Here is a 23905-nt window from a genome sequence, read left to right on the forward strand (position 1 = left end):
AACATATGGTCCAGTCGAACCGGATCCATTGTGCTAGTGAAAAGTGAAAAGACAACCCGATGCCACGAGTTAGGCACACCCCATCGAAGCAAGTGGATTCCCCAGCGAAGACGCCGAGTGAGCCGACAGCGAGTACTTCAACAAGTGAACCCCAGGACAGCGAGAAGATGGAAAAGGCGCTGAAGACGGCAGTCCGCCAACGAGCGCAGATCAACGCCAAGCTACTGAGAATCGAGCAGACGCTGCAGGAAACGAAAGAGCCAACCGTTTCCCAGCTGAAGGTGCTCGCCAAAAACGTCGCGACTGTGTAAGCGGAATTTAGTGCCATACACACCACCATCGTAGGCCTAATTCCAGACAGCGCAATGGCAGAGCAGGACGGCGTATATGACGAGTTCGAGGAAGTATTCTACGAGGCGTCCAATAGAATCGAGGAGTTGCTGCTTGCTGCGGAATCGAAGACCAAGAACAACATGTCTGCCGCGGCGCAAGTCATCATCCAGCAGCAACCGCTTAAGGCACCGATCCCGACTTTCGACGGCACATACGCTGCATGGCCCAAGTTTAAGGCCATCTTCGAAGACCTGATGGCCAATGCCGGCGACAGTGATACTATGAAGCTGTATCACCTTGAAAAGGCATTGGTCGGCGAGGCTGCAGGTGCAATTGATGTCAGCATCCTCAACGCTGGCAATTACAAGCAAGCCTGGGAGATTCTGACGGAGCGCTTCGGCAATCATCGAGCCATAGTGGACAGCCACATCCACGGATTGCTGAACCTCAAAAGGATGACGTCAGAAAACTTCCACGAGCTAAGAGCTCTAGTCCAAGAGACTTCCCGGCATGTGGAAAGTCTCAGGTTCCTAAAACAAAACCTGGAAGGAGTGTCGGAACCAATGGTGGTCCATCTGTTGGTTTCGGCTTTAGACAAATCAACCCGAAAAGCCTGGGAAGGGACGCAGCGGAAAGGTGAGCTGCCCCGTTACGAGCAGACGATGGCATTTCTAAAATCCCGATGCCAGATTTTGGAAAATTGCGCAGCAGCGTCATCATCAGCTCCTGTGGTCAAACTAAAGGGCAACCATCCGCTCCCCCCTAGACATCCAGCCCAGAAGAGCTATACAGCAGCGGTCATTCAGTGCGAAATCTGTGGTAAGGACCATCCTAATATAAATTGCCCAGAACTGCTGAAAGGGACACCACGGGAAAGAAGTAACACCGCACAAAAAGCAGGACTATGCTTCAACTGCCTGCGGAAGGGACATCAGTTACGGGAATGTCCCTCCAAGAGAAAGTGCTACAAGTGCCAGCGTCGCCATCATACGCTCCTGCACGAGGACGTAGCACCCACCGGACAGCCAACTATTTCCATGGCAGCAGAAGTAGAACCTCAACCTCCGACCCCAAGTGTGCATCCTCCATCGACAGCGGCAGAGTACGGCGGACCAGTGGTACGGGAACAACTTTCGACAGCATGTGCATCGCAAACCATCAAACCCAGTAAGAACGTCCTGCTGTTGACGGCCGTGGTCAACGTACTGGACGCCAAGAACCAGCCACATCGCTGCCGCGTCCTCCTAGACAGCGGTTCTCAGGTCAATTTCCTTGCTGAGGAAATGGCCAACCGTCTAGGACTGCCAAAGAGACCGGCAAACGTTCCGATCGTGGGAATCAACGCGTTGCGCACGCTCGCTCGCGATAAGTTAACCGTTACCATACAATCCCGAGTGAACAGTTACCAAACAAGCTTGGAATGCTTGGTAACTCCAAAAATAACCGGCACAATCCCATCCTGCAACATCAACATCGACAACTGGGACATTCCGGAGGGAATAACCTTTGCTGATCCAACGTTCTACACGCCAGACAAGGTTGATTTACTGATCGGGGCTGAGTTGTTCTTCGATATACTCAAGCCAAGCCAACTCGATCTTGCCGATAATCTACCTCGTCTGCAAGATAGCCAGTTTGGTTGGATTGTGTCCGGAGCCATAGTAGAGCAGCAGGCTACCATCCCAGCCAGATATTCCCACCACGCTTTGGTCGACATCGAAAAAATGATCCAGCAGTTTTGGCAGATTGAAGAGGTTCCAGACGTCCCGGAACGATCCATCGAAGAACTGGAGTGCGAGAACCATTTTCTAACTACATATAAAAGGGACGAATCTGGAAGGTTCATTATGCGACTACCGTTTAACAAACAACAAACCCTGTTGAACAATGGTCGCACGGTAGCCCTCAAACGGTTCATGATGTTGGAGAAACGACTGCTTCGCAACCCAGAGCTACAACAACAGTATGTGGAGTTCATCCGAGAGTACGAAACTCTAGGGCACTGCCGACAAATCCGTGAATCCGACGATGTACCCAACCAGCTATCCTACTATCTGCCACACCATGCGGTTTTGCGGCCATCTAGTTCGAGCACGAAATGCCGAGTCGTGTTTGACGCCAGTGCAAAGGCATCTCCAGCCGAGTTATCGCTCAACGACGTGCTGCATGTAGGACCAGTTGTACAGAACGATCTCTACTCCATTGTTCTGAGATTTCGAATGTACAAAGTAGCCTTTTCGGGAGACATCGCCAAAATGTATCGTCAGATTCTCCACGCTAAAGAAGATCAACGTTTCCTGCGGATTTTTTGGAGACCACACCCTTCCGAGCCACTACGAGTCTTCGAGTTGTGTACAGTTACCTACGGTACAGCATCAGCACCATTTCTTGCCACCAAATGTTTGCTCCAATTTGTCGAGGAGGACGGGGATGCCTTTCCGATTGCATCCCGCATAATAAAGGAAGAGACATACATGGACGACGTTCTCTCAGGGGCGGACTCGGTTGAGGAAGCTATAGAAGCCCAACACCAACTTAAGCGGCTTCTCAACCAAGGAGGGTTTCCCATCCGCAAATGGTGCTCAAACTCGCTGGAGTTTCTTCAGCATATTCCAGTAGAAGAGCAAGAAAAAGCCATCCCAATGGCCGAACGAGGAGTGAACCAGGCGATAAAGGTGCTTGGGTTACTCTGGGACCCAAAAGCAGATCATCTATATATCGCGCACCAGCCGAAGCCAGTCGCAACAGCTGACCAAAGGGTTACGAAGCTCATCATTTATTCGGAAGTAGCCAAATTCTTCGACCCTCTGGGGTTAGTGTCTCCGGTCATCGTGTTGGCTAAGCTACTCATTCAACGTCTTTGGAAGCTGAAAACTTACTGGAACGACCCCATCGACGAAGGATCGATGAAACAGTGGCAAGAACTCCAACCATCCTTGCAACACCTGCATCGCATCCAGACTCAAAGGTGCGTCACATTTGAGGGAGCAACGTCGTACGAGCTGCACGGATTTTCCGACGCCTCAAATGTGGCCTACGGGGCTTGTATATACCTACGAAGCCTGTTTCCTGATGGGTCAGCGAAGCTATGTTTGCTCACTAGCAAATCCAAACTGGCTCCACAGCACGATGTGTCCATCCCACGCAAAGAGTTGTGCGCCGCTCTTCTCCTCACCCGGTTAGTACAGAAAGTTTTGCCAGCCCTGAATTTGAAGTTCCAAGAAATTGTGTTGTGGTGTGACAGCACAATTGTTCTGGCTTGGATTAGAAAACCATTGAACCAGCTGCAGCTATTCGTCCGAAACCGAATTGCGGTAATCCAGAAACACACGGAAGAGTGTCGATGCGAATATATAAGGTCTCATCACAACCCAGCTGACATCGTTTCGAGAGGCATGCTACTAGAAGCCTTGGAAACCAACAACCTCTGGTGGAGAGGAAACGATTACCTTCATGAGGCGAGCTATATGGTTAATCCAGCAGATCCTGTTCCTGAGGACGAACTTCCCGAATTAAACGGAGTGATGGCCAACCCAACCGTGACTATTGAACCATTTTCATTTTTTGAACGGTTTAGTTGTTTTCGAACGGTTCAAAGAATCATGGGATACGTTCTCCGGTTTGTGGAAAATTGTAGAAGACCGTCAACTCAACGACATACCAGCCAGTATTTAACGATTCCCGAGTTGCGCCGTTCTACTGAAGCCATCATCCGTGTCACCCAACTCATCCATCTTGACGACGAAATCCAGCGAGCAGTGAAAAACGAACCCTCGAAGAAGTTTGCAAACCTTCGTCCAATCTACTCTGCAGGTTTGCTCCGTGTGGGAGGCCGTCTGGATCGGTCTCTTCTACCCTTCGAAAGCCGCCATCCTATCATTCTACCAAACAAGGATCCAGTTATTCGTCTTATGGTTCGACAAATGCATGTAGAGTTACTTCATGTAGGACAAACCGGCTTGATGAACGCCCTACGTCAACGATATTGGCTCTTGAACGCACGCTCCACGATTCGGTCTATCACCCGAAAATGCGTCACCTGCTTCAAGACCAACCCAGCCCCCGTAAGCCAGTTGATGGGTAACCTGCCAGCCGTCAGAGTGACGCCATCACCACCGTTTGCAGTTACCGGAGTGGACTACGCCGGTCCAATTTTCATCAAGCAAGGTGTTCGTCGTTCAGCAATGATCAAGGCATACATAGCAGTCTATGTGTGTATGGCAACAAAGGCAGTTCATCTAGAAGCAGTGTCTGATTTAAGCACAAATGCGTTCATTGCATCTCTCAAGCGGGTTATCAGTCGACGAGGAATGATGCAGCAGATTCACTCGGATAACGCAACAAATTTCCGAGGCGCAAAGAGACTACTTGAATACGCTGCAACCGAGGAAGAAAAATCTACGCAGCCTGCCGAATGTTCGCGAAGGAATGATCATCCTCATCCATGATCGACAACAGCCTACGCTCCATTGGAAGATGGGCAGAGTGGAAGCAGTATACCCTGGTGAAGACGGCCTTGTACGAGCGATTGATGTATTCATAGACGGAGCAACATATCGGCGACCCATAACAAAAATTTCATTATTGCCCATAGAAGAGTAAGAGTAACCCTGAAATATTGAGTAGCCTCAACGGGGGGTGTATGTTCCGTCTAGATCGGAAGCTACGGAACGCCTGAATGTAGGCAATATAGTTTAGAACCAAACCTTTAGAACAGAGTACAGAATAGAACTGTACAACGTGAAACGATAAGAAAGACGTAGCAAGATTACAGCGATAAGCACTGTTCATCGCTAGTACAGCATGGTGTAGAACTAGGATAAAAAGCAGTAGCTAGGATTTAGATATCGCTATAATAGCATCCGATCGTGGGATGCCTTGAGGCCACGAATTTGAAGAAATACATGGAGAACTTGGAATAAAGAAGCGTAGGCATTATTTATCAAGGCATTTAGATCCGAAACGGAATCCGACCCACGGTAGTTCTATTTGGACACCTTTTTGCCGTCTAAGTCTCCATAAGTTGGAAAGGTAGAGTACTAGTCTGTTGGCCTGCCCATCGACTTTGCTTTTTTTTTCCAGAGCGAGTAACCTTAATCCGCGGAGGTTACTTCCGAGCTCTTTTCCGTCCAGGCAGTGGTGGCTTCCATCCGCTGAAGTCACTCCCTGGATCCTTCCTCACGCCACGAGGAAGGTCGGTGCAAGTCTGTGTGTAAGTTCGTTCGGCCGCACACCGAACAAAATGGTTACGTAGAAAGCGAGGCCAACCAGTAGACGGACATCCAGTTGTGTTTTCAACTAATGCGTTAGGACGAATATACACAATCCACCCAAAAAACGATGATTGCTTCTATCTTCGGTTGTTGTTGGTTAATGTACGCGGTCCAACATCGTTTGAGTCATTACGTACCGTGAATCGTATCGTGTGTTCAACTTTTCGAGAAGCATGCCTGCAGTTAGAACTATTGGAACATGATAATCAGTGGAATCAAACAATGGACGATGCCATAGCTGCTTCACATGCCACTGAAGTTCTTACACTTTTCGAGATGATCATTTCGACATGTCAGCCTTCAAATCCACACCAACTATGGGAAACGTACAAAAATGACATCGCCGAAGACATTTTACATCGCATTCGAGTAACAACAGGAGATTTCGAGTTACAAATGAACGATAAGATCTACAATGAAGCATTGGCGTTGATTGAAGATTTGTGTTTGCGTATGAGTGGCAAATTATTGACAGAAATTCATATGCCAGCGCCAAATCGCCAAATCCAAGATGACGACATAAAGGCGTTGGAACAACAAGTTCAAAGAAATGTCCCACTTTTGAACACTTAGCAAAAGAGTGCGTATGATCGATTGATGAAGGTTACCGATGATGGTGGAAGAACGGCACACTCCGCACTAAAATTACCGTTAAACATGCAAGTCAGTGAAACTCCTGTTTGCAACATTTCATAGCAAGCAGCTATGGCCCAAGTATTGAAAAATTGTAAACTAATTGTGTGGGATGTGCACAATGGCTCACAAACGATCTGCGGAACAATAACGGTCGTTTTGGTGGAGCAACTGTATTGTTAGCAGGCGATTTTAGACAAACACTTCCCGTTATTCCAAAATCAACACCGGCAGATGAAGTAAATGCATGTCTCAAATCATCGTATTTTTGGCAATACGTAAAAACCATACGATTGACTATAAATATGCGAGTGCACTTGCAACAGGATAGAAGCGCAAGAGTTTTCTCCAAAGAGCTTCTAAGAATTGGAAACGGACAGATTCCGGTTAATATATCCAGTGGATTAATATCAATTCCGACTACCATTTGCCAATTCACTTCAACTAAAGAGGATCTCATAACTAATGTGTATCCAAATATCACCCAAAATTAAGCTAACGATTGATTGAGTTCACGTGCAATATTAGCTGCGAAAAATATAGATGTTAATGACCTCAACTGGACAATTCTAAACCAAGTTCCAGGAGATTTGCGATCATACAAATCAATACAGCTTATGAGCAATAGCATAGAGGCAAGAATATTAAAAGGGGCTTATAAGCGGACCGAATGTTTAATTCCTAGAATTTCCTTGAAATCGAACGATACCCAGCCAGCCAAATGAATGGAAAAATTCATGATTTACCCTCAAATTCATCAAACTCGCTCGATCTTAGGATGTATGTATATTCCTAGAATTTCCTTGAAATCGATCGATATGCTATTTCAGTTCAACCGAATTTAATTTCCAGTGAATCTTGCATTTGCGATGACAATCAACAAGTCACAAGGGCAGTCGCTGGAAGTGTTTGGCTTAAATCTAGAAATGCTTTGGTTTTCTCATGGTCAGCTATATGTTGCATGTTCACGCATAGGAAAACCGGCATCATTGTACATTTACGCACCCGAACAAAAGACTAAAAATGTAGTCTAACAAGCTGCGTTACAGTAAAAGCAATAATAAAATCACAATAAAATTATTTCCAATATAATGAATTCAAATTTCTTCTCTATACAGTTTTTCAAAACCAAATTTAACATCACAGGTAGTCAATTTCAAATTTTAGAATATTAGAAACTGCATAATTATTTGACGGGGCGAAGTTCGTCGGGTCAGCTTGTTAGTTATAAGTTTATTCATAGTACCAAAACATTGTGTAACCCTAGCCGCAGACAATTTATACAAATAAATAAATAAATTAATAAAAATAAATAAAACTTAACCCCAGTACATGTAAGTTTTTCAAATCAGAACTGACTTATTTAGGGCATAAGATAACAGATAAAGGGATTTTCCAGACAAATCGAAATTCGACAAGGTAAAGAATTTCCCAACACCTACAAACGGAGACGAGGTCGTAAGTTTTTTAGCATTCTGTAATTATTACAGAAAATTCGTCAAAAATTTTGCGAAAATAGCAAAACCGTTAAACCAATTGAAGAAGAAAGGAGTACCATTTGTGTGGACTAACGAATGTCAGAAGGCGTTTGAGCAACTAAAACAAAGACTGCTATCGCCAACAATTTTAACAGTAACAGTAATGAATTTATCATTACTACGGACGCATCCGACATAGCATGCGGTGCCGTATTGTCACAAATAACAGATGGAAATGATTTCCCTGTTGCAAACGCAAGCAAAAGCTTCAGCTTTTTCAGGAGAAAAGAATAAGCCAATCATTGAAAAAGAGCTTACAGCAATTCATTGGGCTATTAATTATTTTAAGCCTTATGTTTACAGTAGAAAGTTCAAAGTAAGAACCGATCATAGACCATTAGTTTACTTATTTGGAATGAAAACTCCAACATCTAAGCTAACTAGAATGAGATTAGACTTAGAAGAATTCGATTTTGAAATTGAATTTTTAGCAGGTAAAGCCAATGTAGCTGCAGATGCATTGTCTAGAATAATCATCAATTCAGATGAACTTAAATCATATATTCCCAAGAATAAGGAAAACACTGCGAATGTACAGATGAAGAGTACAATATTAACAGTAACGACAAGAGCGATGCTAAGGAAAAAGGAGAATGAAAAATCGCAGAAAAACGAAGAAAACAAGAAGAAGAATCAATCGAGGACTGATCACCCTGCGATGTGGGAAACGGATAGACCTTCCGAGGTATCCAAAATGTTGAAAATACAGACAAATGAAACAAAAAACGAAATAAAGCTCATGGTATATAACCATAAAGGAAATAAAGCGCTAGGGTCGATAGTAATCCCCTCTAATAATCATGCACTGAGAAATGAAAGTCAAGTACTAGAACTTGCTCTTTTAAAATTGTGCCAAGTAGCAAGAGACTACAACAGAGACAAATTAGCATTATCAGTGAAAGATGCATTGTTCAAGTACTTTCCCCATGAAATGGTTAAGGAAATAGCCAACAGGACTATTTCTAATTTCAGTAGTATTCTGTTCACTCCAACCAGCTGGATCTCAGAAAGGGAAGACCAGCTGAGAATAATCCATGATTATCATATGACCCCTTCGGGAGGACATATAGGCCAGTACAGAACGTATCTGAAGCAACGAGAAAAATACAAATGGAAAAACATGAAAGAAGACTTCAGAAAATACGTACGAAACTGTAACGCATGCTTTAGAAATAAAACAATTAGACATACTAAAAACATACTAAAGAAGAGACAGTTGTGACGACAACTCCTTCGAAACCATTTAGCGTAATATCCATAGATACAGTTGGACCACTTCCAAAAACAAACAATGACAATAGATACGCAGTAACAATTCAATGCGATTTAACCAAATACGTTGTTACAATTCCAATTCAAAACAAAGAAGCAAACACAATAGCTAGAGCATTAGTGGAGAACTTTATTCTAACTTACGGTAATTTCTTGGAACTAAAATCAGATCAAGGACTGGAATACAACAATGAAATTTTAAGCAAAGTAGCACAAATCCTCAAAATAAAACAAACATTTGCAACCGCATATCATCATCTAACCATAGGAGCTTTAGAAAGGAATCTTCTTCTTGGCGTAACGACCTCTTGGTCATGCCTGCCCCGTTAGGGGCTTACGAGACTTGTTTCCCTGTTGTACGTGGATAGTCAGTCCTCTCGTACAGGGGAGGGTCCGGTCTCGGTTGGGATTCGAACCCACGCCGTCGAGGTGGTGAGCCCCGGCGCTCATGGGCCGATTTTATAACCGGCGATACCGCTCGGCTGTCGCGGACCTTAGAAAGGAATCATAGATGTTTAAACGAATACTTACGATCATTTCCAAATGAACACCAAAACGATTGGGATAATTGGACTAAATTTTATGAATTTGTATACAATACAACAACACATACAGATACGAGATATACACCATTTGAACTAGTTTTCGGAAGAACAGCAAATTTACCACAAGATCTATACAAAGCAAAAATAGAACCAGTTTATCATATCGAGCAATATTACAATGAAATAAAATTCAAATTACAAAAATCAACCGAAATTGCAAAGGAAAATTTAATCAAGGCAAAAGAAAAACGTCAGACTTAACGTTGTCTTTGACGTTGACAAAACCACAAATCCAATAAATTTATCAATAGGAGATACAGTGCACATTACAAACGAAACAGGCAGAAAATTAGATCCAACATACATTGGACCATTTATCGTCAAAAGCATACAAGAAACAAATTGCGTAATACAAAATTGTCACACCAGCAAAGAAACCACAGTTCACGAAAAAAGAATAATCAGAAAACCTAGTGAGTAAGGTCATGATTCTTTACGATTGCGTAAGAACCATAACCTACCTCAAGAAAAGGGGGGCGCGTGTAGCAAGCTTATGCAATACAGCCTTAAAATTATGACAATGTCACAAGAAGAATCGGAACGATTCAAACCGAACATACTTTGTATCACAATGTCAATTCAACCAAACTCGAACCAATTGACCCATATATACGAAGATGAAACGTAAGCAGATTTTGTTCAATGCATCGAAACCGAAACAGCGCAACTCGCAAGCGCACCGCGACGCGTAAAGGCACAGCCACGCGAAAACAATAACAAACAGCGTGACCACCGCGAACGCTTCAAGCGGAAGAACTTTGAATAACATAAACACAAAGCGGAAGAACCGCCAAGCGAAATCGAGCGCAGACAAGATAGGAAAACCATTTAATAAACATTCAGAGGGCAGGAACACAAAGTAGGAAGTTAAACTTTCACCAACGTTACGTAAATAAGGAACAACAGAACTAACCAATCAGAAGACGAAATGATGTCAACTAACCCCATTGTACCAACGTAGTAATAATGAGTATAAAATAAAGAGATAAGACAAATGACAGTGCAGTCGAGAAGTAGAGCACTGAAGAGTCAGAGTCGGAGTTAGACCGGAGGACGTTTGCCGAGTAAAAACGAACAGACGAATCTAAGTTTATTTTCCTGACTGATCCAGCAGTAGCAGCTCACTCCTCACTCTCGGCGGCCTTCTCCCATCGTTTTCCACGTCAACCACAGGCTCAATCTTTCCAATCAAAGACATTTTGACTTGACTTGACTTGACTTGACTTTTTTCGCTTTATCCTCGTCGCCAACTATTATGCGGACTTGTTTCTTGTTCGAATGCTGATCAACGACTGACCCTTCATTACAATCTTTACACATATACTTATGTCGAACTTACATCGATCACTTACACTACGCTTACGTATTACTCACATTTCTAAGACACTACAATTTCAAGCTCCATTGCAGAACTTAATCTTCTAAGCAAGTTCTAAGTAGAATACAATGTAGAAGGCAATATGGAATGCAACGCAAAGATGCAGTGTAATCACAATCGAAGCCAAACAGGCATGCACGCATATTGTAACTTGATATTGTTTACCGCTAACAAATTCAACCACAAAAAAACCAAAATAACTTTGCGCAGTAAACCAAATGTTAAAGAAGCAATCCATGCGTAGTTGGGAATGCGTGTTTCCACGCTTTCAAGTGTCTCAATATGACACCGCGAGATAATTCTCACGATTCTGGGTACACATGCTATCGCGCCAACAACATATTAAGTTCAAAGGAAAAAGAACGTTTAGAAACACATCAAATACAATGTACGGATTCCCACACTTTCAGGTAAAATAATGAACACCAAGTTAGGCAATCGAATATGTTCAATCATGATAGGCACGTGTACGATCATATTAACCAAACTAACCAATCATAATTAAGTAAACAGGAAGTTAGCCAGAAAGTAAATCGATATCAATTCTATAAACGACCAATCAAAATTCAGACAAACAAAAGTGTTAAATTTAATATTATTTTCTTTATCAAAAAACTTAGAAATTCAAAACATGACCCGTGGGAACCTATTAGAAATAATCCAAAAGGAAATGTTAAATTTTTAGGAAGAAATTGTACTATAAATAAAGGGCCAAGGACTGATCGAACTACTCTCAGTTGAGGAGAAGCCTCAGTTCAGGACACTCAGTTCCGCAGAAACCTCGATACAGTTAAATCTCAGTTTAGAACTGAGCTCCGGCTCAGTTCCGTCCCCATTCAAAGATGGAGTTACAGACAGCAAAGAAGTTATAGTGAAAAAAAGACAAAAGGCACAGTTCGATCAGTTTAGGCAACTATAGAAACGAAACCACACTTGTGTTTTATTTCGGGACAAAGTCTCAAGAAGGAAGAACGATGGGTTTCCTACAGGTGCATAGTGATCAGTGAATTCCACCACGAGTAAAGGGCATTCTACAGTCAGCAGTGAGGCTGCTTATTCGAAGTGATATCATGGCAACCGTGATGCCGAAAGTTCACGCGTAGATATATTATCATTTGAAAGTGAAGTGAAGAGAACTACGTAATATATCATGGCAACCGTGATGCCGGAAATTCACGCGTAGATATATTAAAATATTACACCCTGGTCTACACGAAGCGCAAAGCAACCTTTGCAAACGGCAAAATGCTGTGAGTTAGCGGTAAAATGCTGTCAGTTGGCCAGCCAACTGTCAAAATGTGCGCAAATGTGTTTTTCGGTCGGCGAGTAAAAATAGATTTGCAAACATTTGCGCACCTGGTATAGAGTGTCGGAGAATGGAAAATAGTTGTTTTGATGATGAACAGTGCTTGTTGATAACACTGCGGTGTACACTAGTGATGGGTAAATTCGTCAAAAAACCGGAATCGCTTCCGAATGACTCCACCAATTTCGGAAGCGGCTCCGTAAGGTAGGTGCAACACTCCGCGGTCGGAACCGTCCGGAGTCGTCCGGAGCCGTCCGGAGCCGTCCGGAGCCGCTAGTCGGCAGCCGGAGCCGTCCGGAGCCGTCGGAGCCGTCGGAGCCGTCGGAACCGTACGGAGCCGTCCGGAGCCGTTCGGAGTCGTCCGGAGCCGTCCGGAGACGCTAGTCGGCAGCCGGAACCGTCCGGAGCCGTCGGTCCCGTCGGAACCGTCGGAGCCGTCCGGAGCCGTCGGTACCGTCGGAACCGTCGGAGCTGTCCGGAGCCGTCCGGAGCTGTCCGGAGCCGTCCGGAACCGTCGAAGCTGGCTGACCGTCGGAATCGTTGGTGCAAAAATGAATTGAAATCCCCTAACAGTTCAAATCGTCCATGAGTTGATTAATTAAAAAAGTGCTTGTATAGAAGTCTTCATAGAAACTTTTCAATAAAAGGAGAAAATAATTTGTAAATTTGGAAATTAGATAAAAACACTTCTTTGCGAAAACGATTTCCATGTCTAGGTACAGTTCTTAAAATAAATACTTTATTAAATGCTGGTTACTATACTTAATCAAGTATGGTTCAATCGACATGTAGGGTAACTGTACCAATAGTGGTGCACTTAGTACTGTAAATACCAATTAGGTGTAATTTATGAGTGTTAAGAACACAATATTCTACATATTTGACTCAATTATGATAGAAACATGACTTTCTTCTGGAAAACATCAATTTTCACCGTAAACCATACAAAATACACGAAAAAAAGCGTATTTTTCTTCCTAGTCGATTGTTCCTATTATGGTGGTATGGTTCCTATAGTTGTGGTACCGTGTTCCTTTAGTGGTGATAGTACGAAAAACTTGAATATATTTTGACTATGACTTATTTTTGAAGGATATTGCAAACAGAACGGTAAAATACTCCTTGACCAATGCGTTGTCATTGACAAGACTCCTCTCGTTCTTGCTCGGGGTCTGTCTTTTACCCCGTCGAATGTTATCCATGTTCCTCCTATTGTTTTGAATAGTGAAATTGTTGAGGGAGCTCTTGCCAAACTAAATCCGTCGAACTCTCCAGGACCCGATGGCATTCCGGCCTCGGTCCTTATCAAGTGTCGATCGATTCTTGCTCCACTGCTCGCTTCAATTTTTGGACTCAGCCTCTCTACCAGTACTTTTCCTGCTTTGTGGAAAACCAGCTGGCTGCCTCCTGTGTTCAAGAAGAGCGATCGCAGTGTGATATCTAATTACCGTGGCGTCTCCTTACTCTGTGCTTGTGCGAAAGTATTCGAATCTGTTGTCCACCCTTGTGTGTTGTTTCATACTCGTTCGTGGATCAGTATTCATCAGCATGGTTTCATGCCTGGACGATCCACAACGACGAACCTTGTGCTTTTCGTCTCTTTCCTGTCCAAGTATTTAGATCGCCGTTGTCAGGTTGATGCTATTTACACGGATTTTCGTTCAGCATTTGACCATGTTTGTCATTCATTGTTATTAGCCAAGCTTGACAAACTTGGTTTATCTTCTTCCCTACTTGCCTGGTTTTGTTCTTATCTGTCTGATCGGTCCTGCAGAGTTAAACTTGGTGTCTCCCGCTCTAGTGTTATTGCCTGTACTCCTGGGGTTCCCCAGGGTAGCGTTTTGAGTCCTCTCCTTTTCCTTCTGTTTATCAATGATGTTTGTCCTATACTTCCCCATGATGGTCATCTTCTCTATGCAGATGACCTTAAAATTTTTCTTCCTGTTGCCAATCTCTCTGACTGTATGGTTCTTCAAGACTTTTTGAACGAATTTTCCATGTGGTGTTCCGCTAACTTTTTATCCCTGTGTCCCGAGAAATGTTCTGCCATTTCTTTCTCCCGTTCCCAATCTCCTTTTTGTGCGACTTATTCTGTGTACGGTTGCCGCCTTCAACGTGTTGAGTCCATTCGTGACCTTGGGGTCATTCTTGACTCCAGGGTTACTTTCAACCTGCACTATGAAGCTGTCCTTAGTAAATGTTTCAAAACTTTAGGTCTGATCAGACATTTGTCACATGGCTTCTATGATCCTCTTTGTTTAAAAGCCCTGTATTGTGCCCTCGTTCGTCCCATTGTTGAATATGCTTGTGTTGTTTGGAATCCCGCGGGTGTTGGTTGGTGTGCCAGGTTCGAGAGGATCCAATGAACTTTTACCCATTTTGCTGTTGCTCGTTTGTACGGGGGTTCTGTCCAGCAGATGCCTTCGTACACGTCCCGGTGTCAGCTACTGGGTCTTCCCTCCCTGGAACAGAGGCGTGTCTCCGCGCAGGCCTCCTTCATTGCTGGAGTTATCCTGGGCGAGATTGATGCCCCAGCGCTGCTTGCCTGCGTCAACTTCTACGTGCATTCTCGGTCCCTTCGTCCGCGTGCTCCTCTTTTTGTTGAATCCCGTCGTACTGGTGTCGGTAACAATGACCCTTTGCTTGTATCTTTGCGTCACTTCAATCTTCTTTCTGATCACTTTGATTTCAATTCTTCCCACTCAAATTTCCGCTCTTCAATATCCTCTACTCCTGTTTTGCTTTAATTTTTCTATTGCCTTCTTTCTGCTTCCGGTTCAACAGCATTATTTCGGGTCCTCGCTTATCCATGTTTGTAGTCTGAGCTAGGGTCTAGTGCTTAAGTCTCTGTTTATGTATATTAATTTTAAGTTTTGTTTAGCCCACAAGCGGTAGACAAAATAAATAAATAAATAATAATAAATAAATAATAATAATAAATAAGACTGGGAAATACTATAGGAACAACTTGGGTTTTTGTGCCTATAGTGGCACTATAGTAAAAACTATAAAAATATAATAAAATTATGCTAAAATGCACTAAGTTCGTATAAATCAATAATATTGGATTTTGTAGTGACTATAGCCTTAAGGAAATCATGATATTGGTTATAGATTCTTAAGGAATGCAGCATGTTGGGACAACCTGTTTAGAAAATATGAATTTTGGAGCTTATATATTACGGAATGAGATGGTTCATCTTTTTAACACTCTCGAGCTAGGATTTTATTCCACTACAACCACTATTGGTACTAGCTCCACTATGGGGGCTGTTAAAGACAAATTGTCTTTAACGGTGCTCTAGGTGGTTCGAAGATAAAAAAGAAAGCAACCAGCTTGCCTATGTGAAACTTTATTAAAGCTACAAAAGCCAAAAAATCGTCTGGCTTTTCCGTCTTCTGTAGTGAAAAAGAGATCGAAGGCGCATCCTTCGATATTTTTTATATTTTCCAAAATCTAAGCATGAAACTAGTGGAGCTCTATTTTTATTTAAACGGTCAAGCATATCAAACGTAGAATTCCAGCGCGTGTGACAATCTTATTTTAATTTCAAAATAGGACAATTTAATTTAGTTTGCATTTCAAGCAGCATCTGAGCTGCCTTAGAACTTTTTTTGAAAAGAATTACCACATTCTTGGCATTATCTATAGTACTTTTGATAGATTTTTCGTGTGCCTGTTGTACGACTAAATTCAATGTATGTGCCCCACAAGATAGATGCACAATGTTTATATATTAGAAGCATTATAAGTAACCAATGCGAATATTTTGTCAGTTATATTAACCCTTTCACGACCAAGGGAAATATTTTTCCCATCTACAAAACTCGTTACTGTTTGTTCAACTAATATCAAAACGATACTTTTGGTTTTTGGGAAACATTGAGGAATTCGAAAGTACCTATGACAGATTAATAGAGAAGATGATTCCACTTCAGCCTCAGTCAGAAAACACAATTGTAGAAGAAATCGAATTATTAGATAGCGATGATGATATTTGGGAACCTTTAATACGAAAAGGAAAAAGAGGAACCCCAAGGTGTAGTCCTATGATTCTTGCAGCTAATGAATTAGATCGATACATAGCAGAAAATAATTTAAAATTAAATGAAGATGCCCTTCATTGGTGGAATGAGCGAAAATCAACATATCACATTTTGTACACTTTCGCCAAACAGTATATAAGCATTCCAGCAACATCGGTTCTATGCGAACGCATTTTTTGAAAATCCGGTAACAGAATGACTGAAAAACGAAACTCGGGATCCACACTACAGCGCGACGTCGCCAGACAGGAGCTGAACTCCATATAAAAAAAACCTTGCGTGATGTCGCGCTAGGTTGTTTTTGCATGGAGTTCTGCGCCTGTCAGGCGACGTCGCGTTACGCGACGGTGCAGTCTGGAAAGCGTGAAACAGGCTTACGTCTAAATCACACACACAATCACACTTAACATTATAGCAGCTTGATGCGGACGAACTGGCCCTGAAAACAGTGTATCAGGAACCATAGACGCCCCGTTCATTTTAAGCAAAATCAACCTTCTAGCTCCAAGTAGACAGTTACGACCCAGACAACTATTACGAGTAGAATACAGATCCACAGTACATAGCACTTGTGACCCTTTCACACAAATGATGGAGGCATATAATTCTATAAGTACCAGGTTGGCAATTGTTAAAGACAAGTTGTTTGACGATCCCTAGGTTTACTTTACCACGTTTTATTTACATTTATGTTTTGTTATGAAGGCAAACTATGCCAGATAACGCGAACCAATCTTCTTCTTCTTGGCGTAACGACCTTGTTGGTCATGCCTGCCCCGTTAAGGGCTTACAAGACTTATTTCCCTGTTGTACGTGGATAGTCAATCCTCTCGGGGGGGGGAGAGGAGGGTCCGGTCTCGGTTGGGATTCGAACCCACGCCGTCGAAGTGGTGAGCCCCGGCGCTAATGGGCCGATTTTCTAACCGGCGCTACCGCTCGGCTGTCGCGGACCCCCAACGCGAACCAATAATAAATAAATAAAAACAAAAGTTTTCGCAAAGAAGTGTTTTTTTCTAGTTTTCAAATTTACAAATTATTTTCTCCTTTTATTGAAAAGTTTCTATGAAGACTTCTACACAAGCACTTTTTTAATTAATCAACTCATGGACGATTTGAACCGTTAGGGGATTTCAATTCATTTTTGCACCAACGATTCCGACGGTCAGCCGGCTCCGACGATTCCGGACGATACCGACGGTTCCGGACGGTGCAATACTCCGAGCTCGGAACCGCCCGGAGCCGTCCGGAACCGTCGGAGCCGTCCGGAGCCGCTAGTCGGCAGCCGGAACCGTCCGGAGCCGTCCGAGCCGTCGGAGCCGTCGGAGCCGTCCGGAGCCGTCCGGAGCCGCTAGTCGGCAGCCGGAACCGTCCGGAGCCGTCGGAGCCGTTGGGAGCCGTCCGGAGCCGTCCGGAGCCGTCCGGAGCCGTCCGGAGCCGTCCGGAGCCGTCCGGAGCCGTCCGGAGCCGTCCGGAGCCGTCCGGAGCCGTCCGGAACCGTGTGTTTTACTAAGCCGGAATCGGAGCCGGTTTATAGATGCTCGGAAGCGGTTCCGAGTGGTGGGTGCGGTTCCGAGTGGTGGGTGCGGTTCCGAGAACTCATTACTAGTGTACACAATACCTCTCTGTGCTGTTTTTTTTACAGTTAAACAATCAAATCAACATTGAATGCACTTACAGCTGCATCGGCTCACGAATAGGAACGTCTACGCGAAGCGAAAAAGAGTGACAGAAAAAATTATATTTTCGCCTATGTTTTTAGAGTTTTGAGCCTCGTGTAAACTAAGCATTATAAATATGGTATACACCGACTGCCGCAAAAAGCTCAGGCCAAAAAATTCGGTCTACGCGTTCGTTCGCTCACGTGTGGCTCCTCGGTAAGATGGAAAACTGTCTGGAGAAAGAGAAGTCTCCCGTCAGACCAACGATTGATTCTCTACTTACATGCAAACAACAAAATGCAACACGGTCAACCACTGCATCGGATGAGACGTGTACCAACAGACACGTGTGCGTCGTGCCCCGAAGTGGACATCCTGGAGCATAAGTTTACGCTGTGTCCAAGAGTTACCGCGGCCTGGGACCTGCTGCGAAGTGTGACTCACAGTTTTTCTCCAAGATGGTCACGTCCGTTTACGGGGCTATGATAGCCAATACTGTCTGGAATGAGCACCCACATGCGCCTCACTGTACACATTTAAATTTTTTTGACGGCCTCGGTTAATTTTATTGCTGAGACCGCTCGGTTGGAGCATACTTTGTTGATATCTCGGCTTAAAATCCGCCTTTACCGAGAATCAGCATTGTGGTGAACCGAAAAATCAGCTAAGCTTAGCATTTAACCGATTTTCGGCAACAGTATATGCCGAGCACCTCCTTTAAGAACCTTGTTACCGATTTCGGTTGTCAAAGTAACCGAGATGTCAGCAATGCCACCTGTCATCTGTCATCCGCCGTCCACCATACTTTATTTACGTCGTGGAACTGTGTTTATCAAGTGAAGTGAAACATTTTCTAAAACCGTAACCAACATAGGTGATGCAGCACATGATATTCCAACAGTACCAGTTGAGTTCATAACGCAATCTTCTTCTTGGCGTAACGACCTCTTGGTCATGTCTGCCCGTTAAGAGCTTATGAGACTTGTTTCCCTGTTGTACGTGGATACTCAGTCCTCTCGTACAGGGGAGGGTCCGGTCTCGGTTGGGATTCGAACTCACGCCGTCGAGGTGGTGAGCCCCGGCGCTCATGGGCCGATTTTCTAACCGGCGCTACCGCTCGGCTGTCGCGGACCCGCCCATAACGCAATCATCTTATATAATAATTTTCCTTGCGAGGGTCGACCATGGCCCAACAAACACGCGCGCGAAAAGTAACCCTTATTCGAATGATGCCTGATTCAATGTCGCTACTAATTCAAAATCAGAAAAATGGGCCTGTTAAGCAAAACCGACCCTTCTGTGCGTTGTTGTTGGAATTTTGTGCTGTAAGTGTGTGTAAGAGTGAGATAAAGAAATAGGGAGAGGTTGAACGATAAAATGAGAGAGAAAGAGAGAGACATACAGTAAAGATAGAAGCTGACATAGTGGGAAAAAGAGAGATAAAAATGGAATGTATGACAAGGCGAGGCATAGGGATAGGGATAGATATAGCCAGAGAGCCAGAGAGCCAGAGAGAGAGAGAGAGAGAGAGAGAGAGAGAGAGATAAATAGACAGAGAGAGAGATAATGAGAGAGAGCGAGACAGTGTGAATGCGATTGTAGATGTGGTTGGCAAAGTAAGAAAGAGTAGATGGGAGATGGGAGATGGGAGATGGGAGATGGGAGATGGGAGCTGGGAGATGGAAGATGGGAGATGGTTGATGGGCGGTTCATGGTGGTTGGTGAAAGGTTGGTCGTGGTTGGTGGGCAGTTGTTGGTGGTTGGTGGGCGGTTCGTGGCGGTTGGTGGGCGGTTGGTGGTGGTTGGTGGGCGGTTGGTGGTGGTTGATAGTGGTGGGTGGATGGTCATCAGTGGAGGTAGATGGGTGGTGGGAGGAGGGAGGTAGGAAATGGGCGGTGAAAGGTGAGACGGTAGAGTTGGGTAAGTAAGGGACATAGAGTGGTGAACAAAGAAAGAGAGGTATTGGGTGATAATGAGAGGGATGGGGAGAAAACGAGAAAGAAAGAAAAAGAGAGTGAGAGTGAGAGGGGAGAGGGAGGGAGAGCGAGAATGCGAGCGGCATAGGACGATATGTCCGAGCTGTGCGAGCAGGTAGCTTTAAGTGAGGGATAGCAAACAGCAGTGTGCCGGATGTCGAGCCGATACTGCGCCTTTCGTGAATCGTCACACACATGGAAGGGTTCTGCAACACGAACGAAAGAAAGAAGAAACCGGAAACGAGGGGCCGCGTCCGCATTTCAACAGTAGGCAAGCGAGATTCAGTCATCATGCGCCGCGTACCACCGTTGATACTCGCGTTTCCACCGTTATAGCGCGCCATTGCACAGAAGGCGGGCGCGCTTCCACCCTAAGTGGAAACGGGTGTATAATACTCGCGCGAATGTCAGTTTTGTTGTCATTTTTTTTGTTTTGTTTCGTATCGACGCTCCTATTCGTGAGCCGATCTAAATGAAAGCGCATTCAGTGTTGATTTGAATGTTTAACTGTAACAAATTACAGAGAGGTAATGTGTTCACCGAAATCTTTTGAACAAACATTAAATATCATCACAAACAACTATTTTCCATCGGCTTGCAAGCAATACCAGTTGCGCAAATTTTTGCAAATCTATTTGTCACTCGACGACCGAAAACACATTTGCGCAGATTTTGACAGTTTATTGACTATCTGACATTTTACCATTTGCAAAGGTTGCAGTACCCGGTTGCATGTGCTGTGTGGCACAGAAACTGGTACAATATGCTGTACCCACACAACACGAAGTCGTATTAAGTTGAATAAATTGAATCTCATATTAGTATATTTCGAATCGGAATCGCATTATGCATAGACAATGTACGAGCAATGTTTATTCTTTGTTGCATATGATGCCGATTAAGAATGTAATACGATTTTCTTTATGCATACGTATAGATATACGAACAATGTACGGCTGATGTATATCGTAAGTCGTATATGATGCCGACTTAGAAAACATACGACTAAAGATATACATTTTGAACCATGTACGGTTAGCGCCTCCACTTTTGTACGTTTAGGCATTATTTTAGCATCATTTACGATTCAATCATATTGCATAGAAGTACGATTATTTCAAGTTGATATTCGATTTACATGCATATGTGTTGTGTGGGTAATTCGGTTCAAGTCCCTGTCTTCGAAAAACCTTCTACTAACCGAGCTGTTCGATAGACGCGTTTGGTTTTTTGGTTACATTTTGCGATATAACAGTGCTTTTGCATACATATCGATGGGGGCTTCAATTAAAGGGACACATCTTGCGCGTGAAGATCGGGCGCTCGTCGAACAGAGAGAGGGTCAGATTATTTCGTAATTTTTTATCCCGCAATTCGTATTTGTATTTGAACCCACTTATCGCTCGGCAATTGTCAACACAATATACCTTCTGCGGAAAGACCTAGAAACTGTAACGGGGACGGCATGGAACCAACAATGGGGCGGTAGGGGAGCCAGGGACTGCTGACGGGCCAGGTACCAGGCCTAAAAATCCTAGTGTTTATTATAACTGTGTCAGTTGAAATCAGAATCGTAGCAGTTGATATTAAAAAGTTGGTATGGCAGGTCGAGCGATGTACGTAACTAACAAGTATAAACGTATATCGCATGAATGAAACGCCAAAGTTGATTTACATAGCAGGTGAATTAATCTCGCATGAATCGCTTTAATTTCATTACAAAACGAAAGATTTTTTTAAACAAGCAGTGCTGATTAATTTTCATGTTGACTGCATGTCATTATTTTACTTATTTTTGTGAGCAGTTTCGTTCCAATGAAATCGAAGAGCTTCATTCGTTATGAACCCACCTGCTATGTAGATCAACGGTGGGCTGTCATTCGTGCGATATTCGTTTACAATCGCCAGTTGCGTACTTCGCTCAAGCTGCTGTACCAGGAGGATTATAATATCAACTGCTACGATTTTGATTTCAACTGACACAGTTATAATAAACATGATTGCTTTATAAATTCAACTAACGCAGTTGGAATATCATGTGCTGCAGTTGGAATAAATGCTTCTACTGTTATGATATCATCTGAAAATCCCTGTATATGGATAAGTTGGCTGTTAATATTCCCAATCCAATCGAACAGATGCTTCAAACCCGGGATGACATTCGATATGTTGATGGTATCGCAACTAAAGTGACGGTTAAGGAGTCTTTCATGTACATACCCATCATCGAGACATTGAAGCTCATTTTCAGAAATTCTCAAAATATGGACTTTATGAAAGATGGTTTGTCCCTTGATCTTAGTTGTGATGAATATGCAAGTTTTCGTTCCGGACAAACGTATCAGAAAAGCGAATATTTTAACAAATTTCCCGATGCCATCCGTATAAACATTTATCAAAACGATGTGGAACTCGGAAACGCGCTAAGCTCTAGAGCAGGAATAAACAAAGTGTCAGTGTTCGATTTTAAAATAGAAAATTTTCCCTCAAAGTGGAATAGTTCACCAAAGACAGTTTTTCCGCTTATTTACTGCACCACTATAGACGCAAAGAAGCATGGATTTAACAAAATTTTGAAATCTCTTGTTCACGACCTCAAGAGACTAGAGCAAGGAGTAACTGTTTGTTATGAAAATGAAAGATACACTATCTGAGCAGTGGTAACTATGTTCTGCGGTGACACTTGGCTGCGCATGATGTTTTCGGACTACTGGGACCGATGGCAAAATTCTTTTGTAAATTATGCACACTTCAAAGACCTGCTTTTCATCAGAATCCCCATCAAAGTTTTCCCATGCGTACTAAAGAATGGTATGAATTTAACATGACTAAAATTGAATCCGGAGAAATAAATCCTTCAGAACGTGGTGGGTGTATGTTGAATGAGTTAAGTCAATATCATATTACTCAAAATTTTGCTCTAGATACAATGCATGACTTAGCGGAACGATTGGTACCTACCACAATACAGCTAGTACTGAGCCATTATTCCAAAAACAAAGCACTAGGTATCAACGCAGCGTTCATAAATAAACTCATATAGTTTTTGCTTATGGCTACATCGATAAAAAAAAATAAACCATCTGCAAACTTCACCGTCGAAATGCTATCTAAACCCAGTAAACAGAAATTGAAACAGTCAGCATCACAAAACCTTCTTTTGCTCAGATCATTTCCTTTTTTATCCGGTGATAAAGTTCCTACTGATTGCGAATATATGCGTATGATTGGCCATTCGATAAACATCACACGAATTTTAACACGTTAAGCGCTACGTCGGCCCCGTGGGGCCGACAGTGTTCTTCCCCGTAAGCCGGCGTCGGTCTGCTCGGGCCGACAGAGCCCGTTGGGTAGGCCGGCGTTTCTACGAATCGCTGGCAGAACGGGAAGTAGTACAATTTGCGCGTAGCGCTTAACGTGTTAATGTCCACTATCATATCAGACCATGTGTTAGTATCGCTTGAGGAGCATTTGGTTGTATGAGGATTTATTCTACAACAAGTTTCAGAGAAGTGTACGAGCAAAAGAATAAGCCCAACAAAAATCAATCGGCGACCTGTCGAAATTTTAAAAATATTTGTAAACGCCTAGCTCAAAGGTGGTACATATATTGGTTTTACAAAGGTGGTACATATATTGGATAATCCATTCACGGATAATGTAATCTACAGTGGAGGTAACAAAATTCTACGAGAAGATTGTCGCAGTGCTCAGTTGTTAGAAGAAAACGTTAAACATGTGTTTATACCGAAGAAAGTAACAATCAATGGTATTGAATTCAGACCGAACTTGTTGGTCTGCATAAAAAACCACAACAATGAATATTATCCATCATACGGTATTATCGTCGAAATTGCTATAATAAATAGCCAAATCAATTTCTTAT

The 23905-nt window shown here is 43.3% G+C and overlaps 1 protein-coding gene across 1 annotated transcript in view; it reads left to right on the forward strand.

The window, feature by feature from the left end:
* Positions 1–365: 365 nt before the first annotated feature.
* The window catches only part of LOC131291491 (uncharacterized), a 65895-nt gene continuing 42355 nt past the window's right edge, over positions 366–23905 (forward strand). Inside the window, exon 1 of the mRNA XM_058320709.1 lies at positions 366–3301. Within this exon, the coding sequence (XP_058176692.1) occupies positions 366–3301 (2936 nt within the window). The remainder of the gene's footprint in view (positions 3302–23905) is intronic.

Source organism: Anopheles ziemanni, assembly GCF_943734765.1.
Source record: "Anopheles ziemanni chromosome X unlocalized genomic scaffold, idAnoZiCoDA_A2_x.2 X_unloc_1, whole genome shotgun sequence".
In the NCBI taxonomy this organism is placed as follows: Eukaryota; Metazoa; Arthropoda; class Insecta; order Diptera; family Culicidae; genus Anopheles; species Anopheles ziemanni.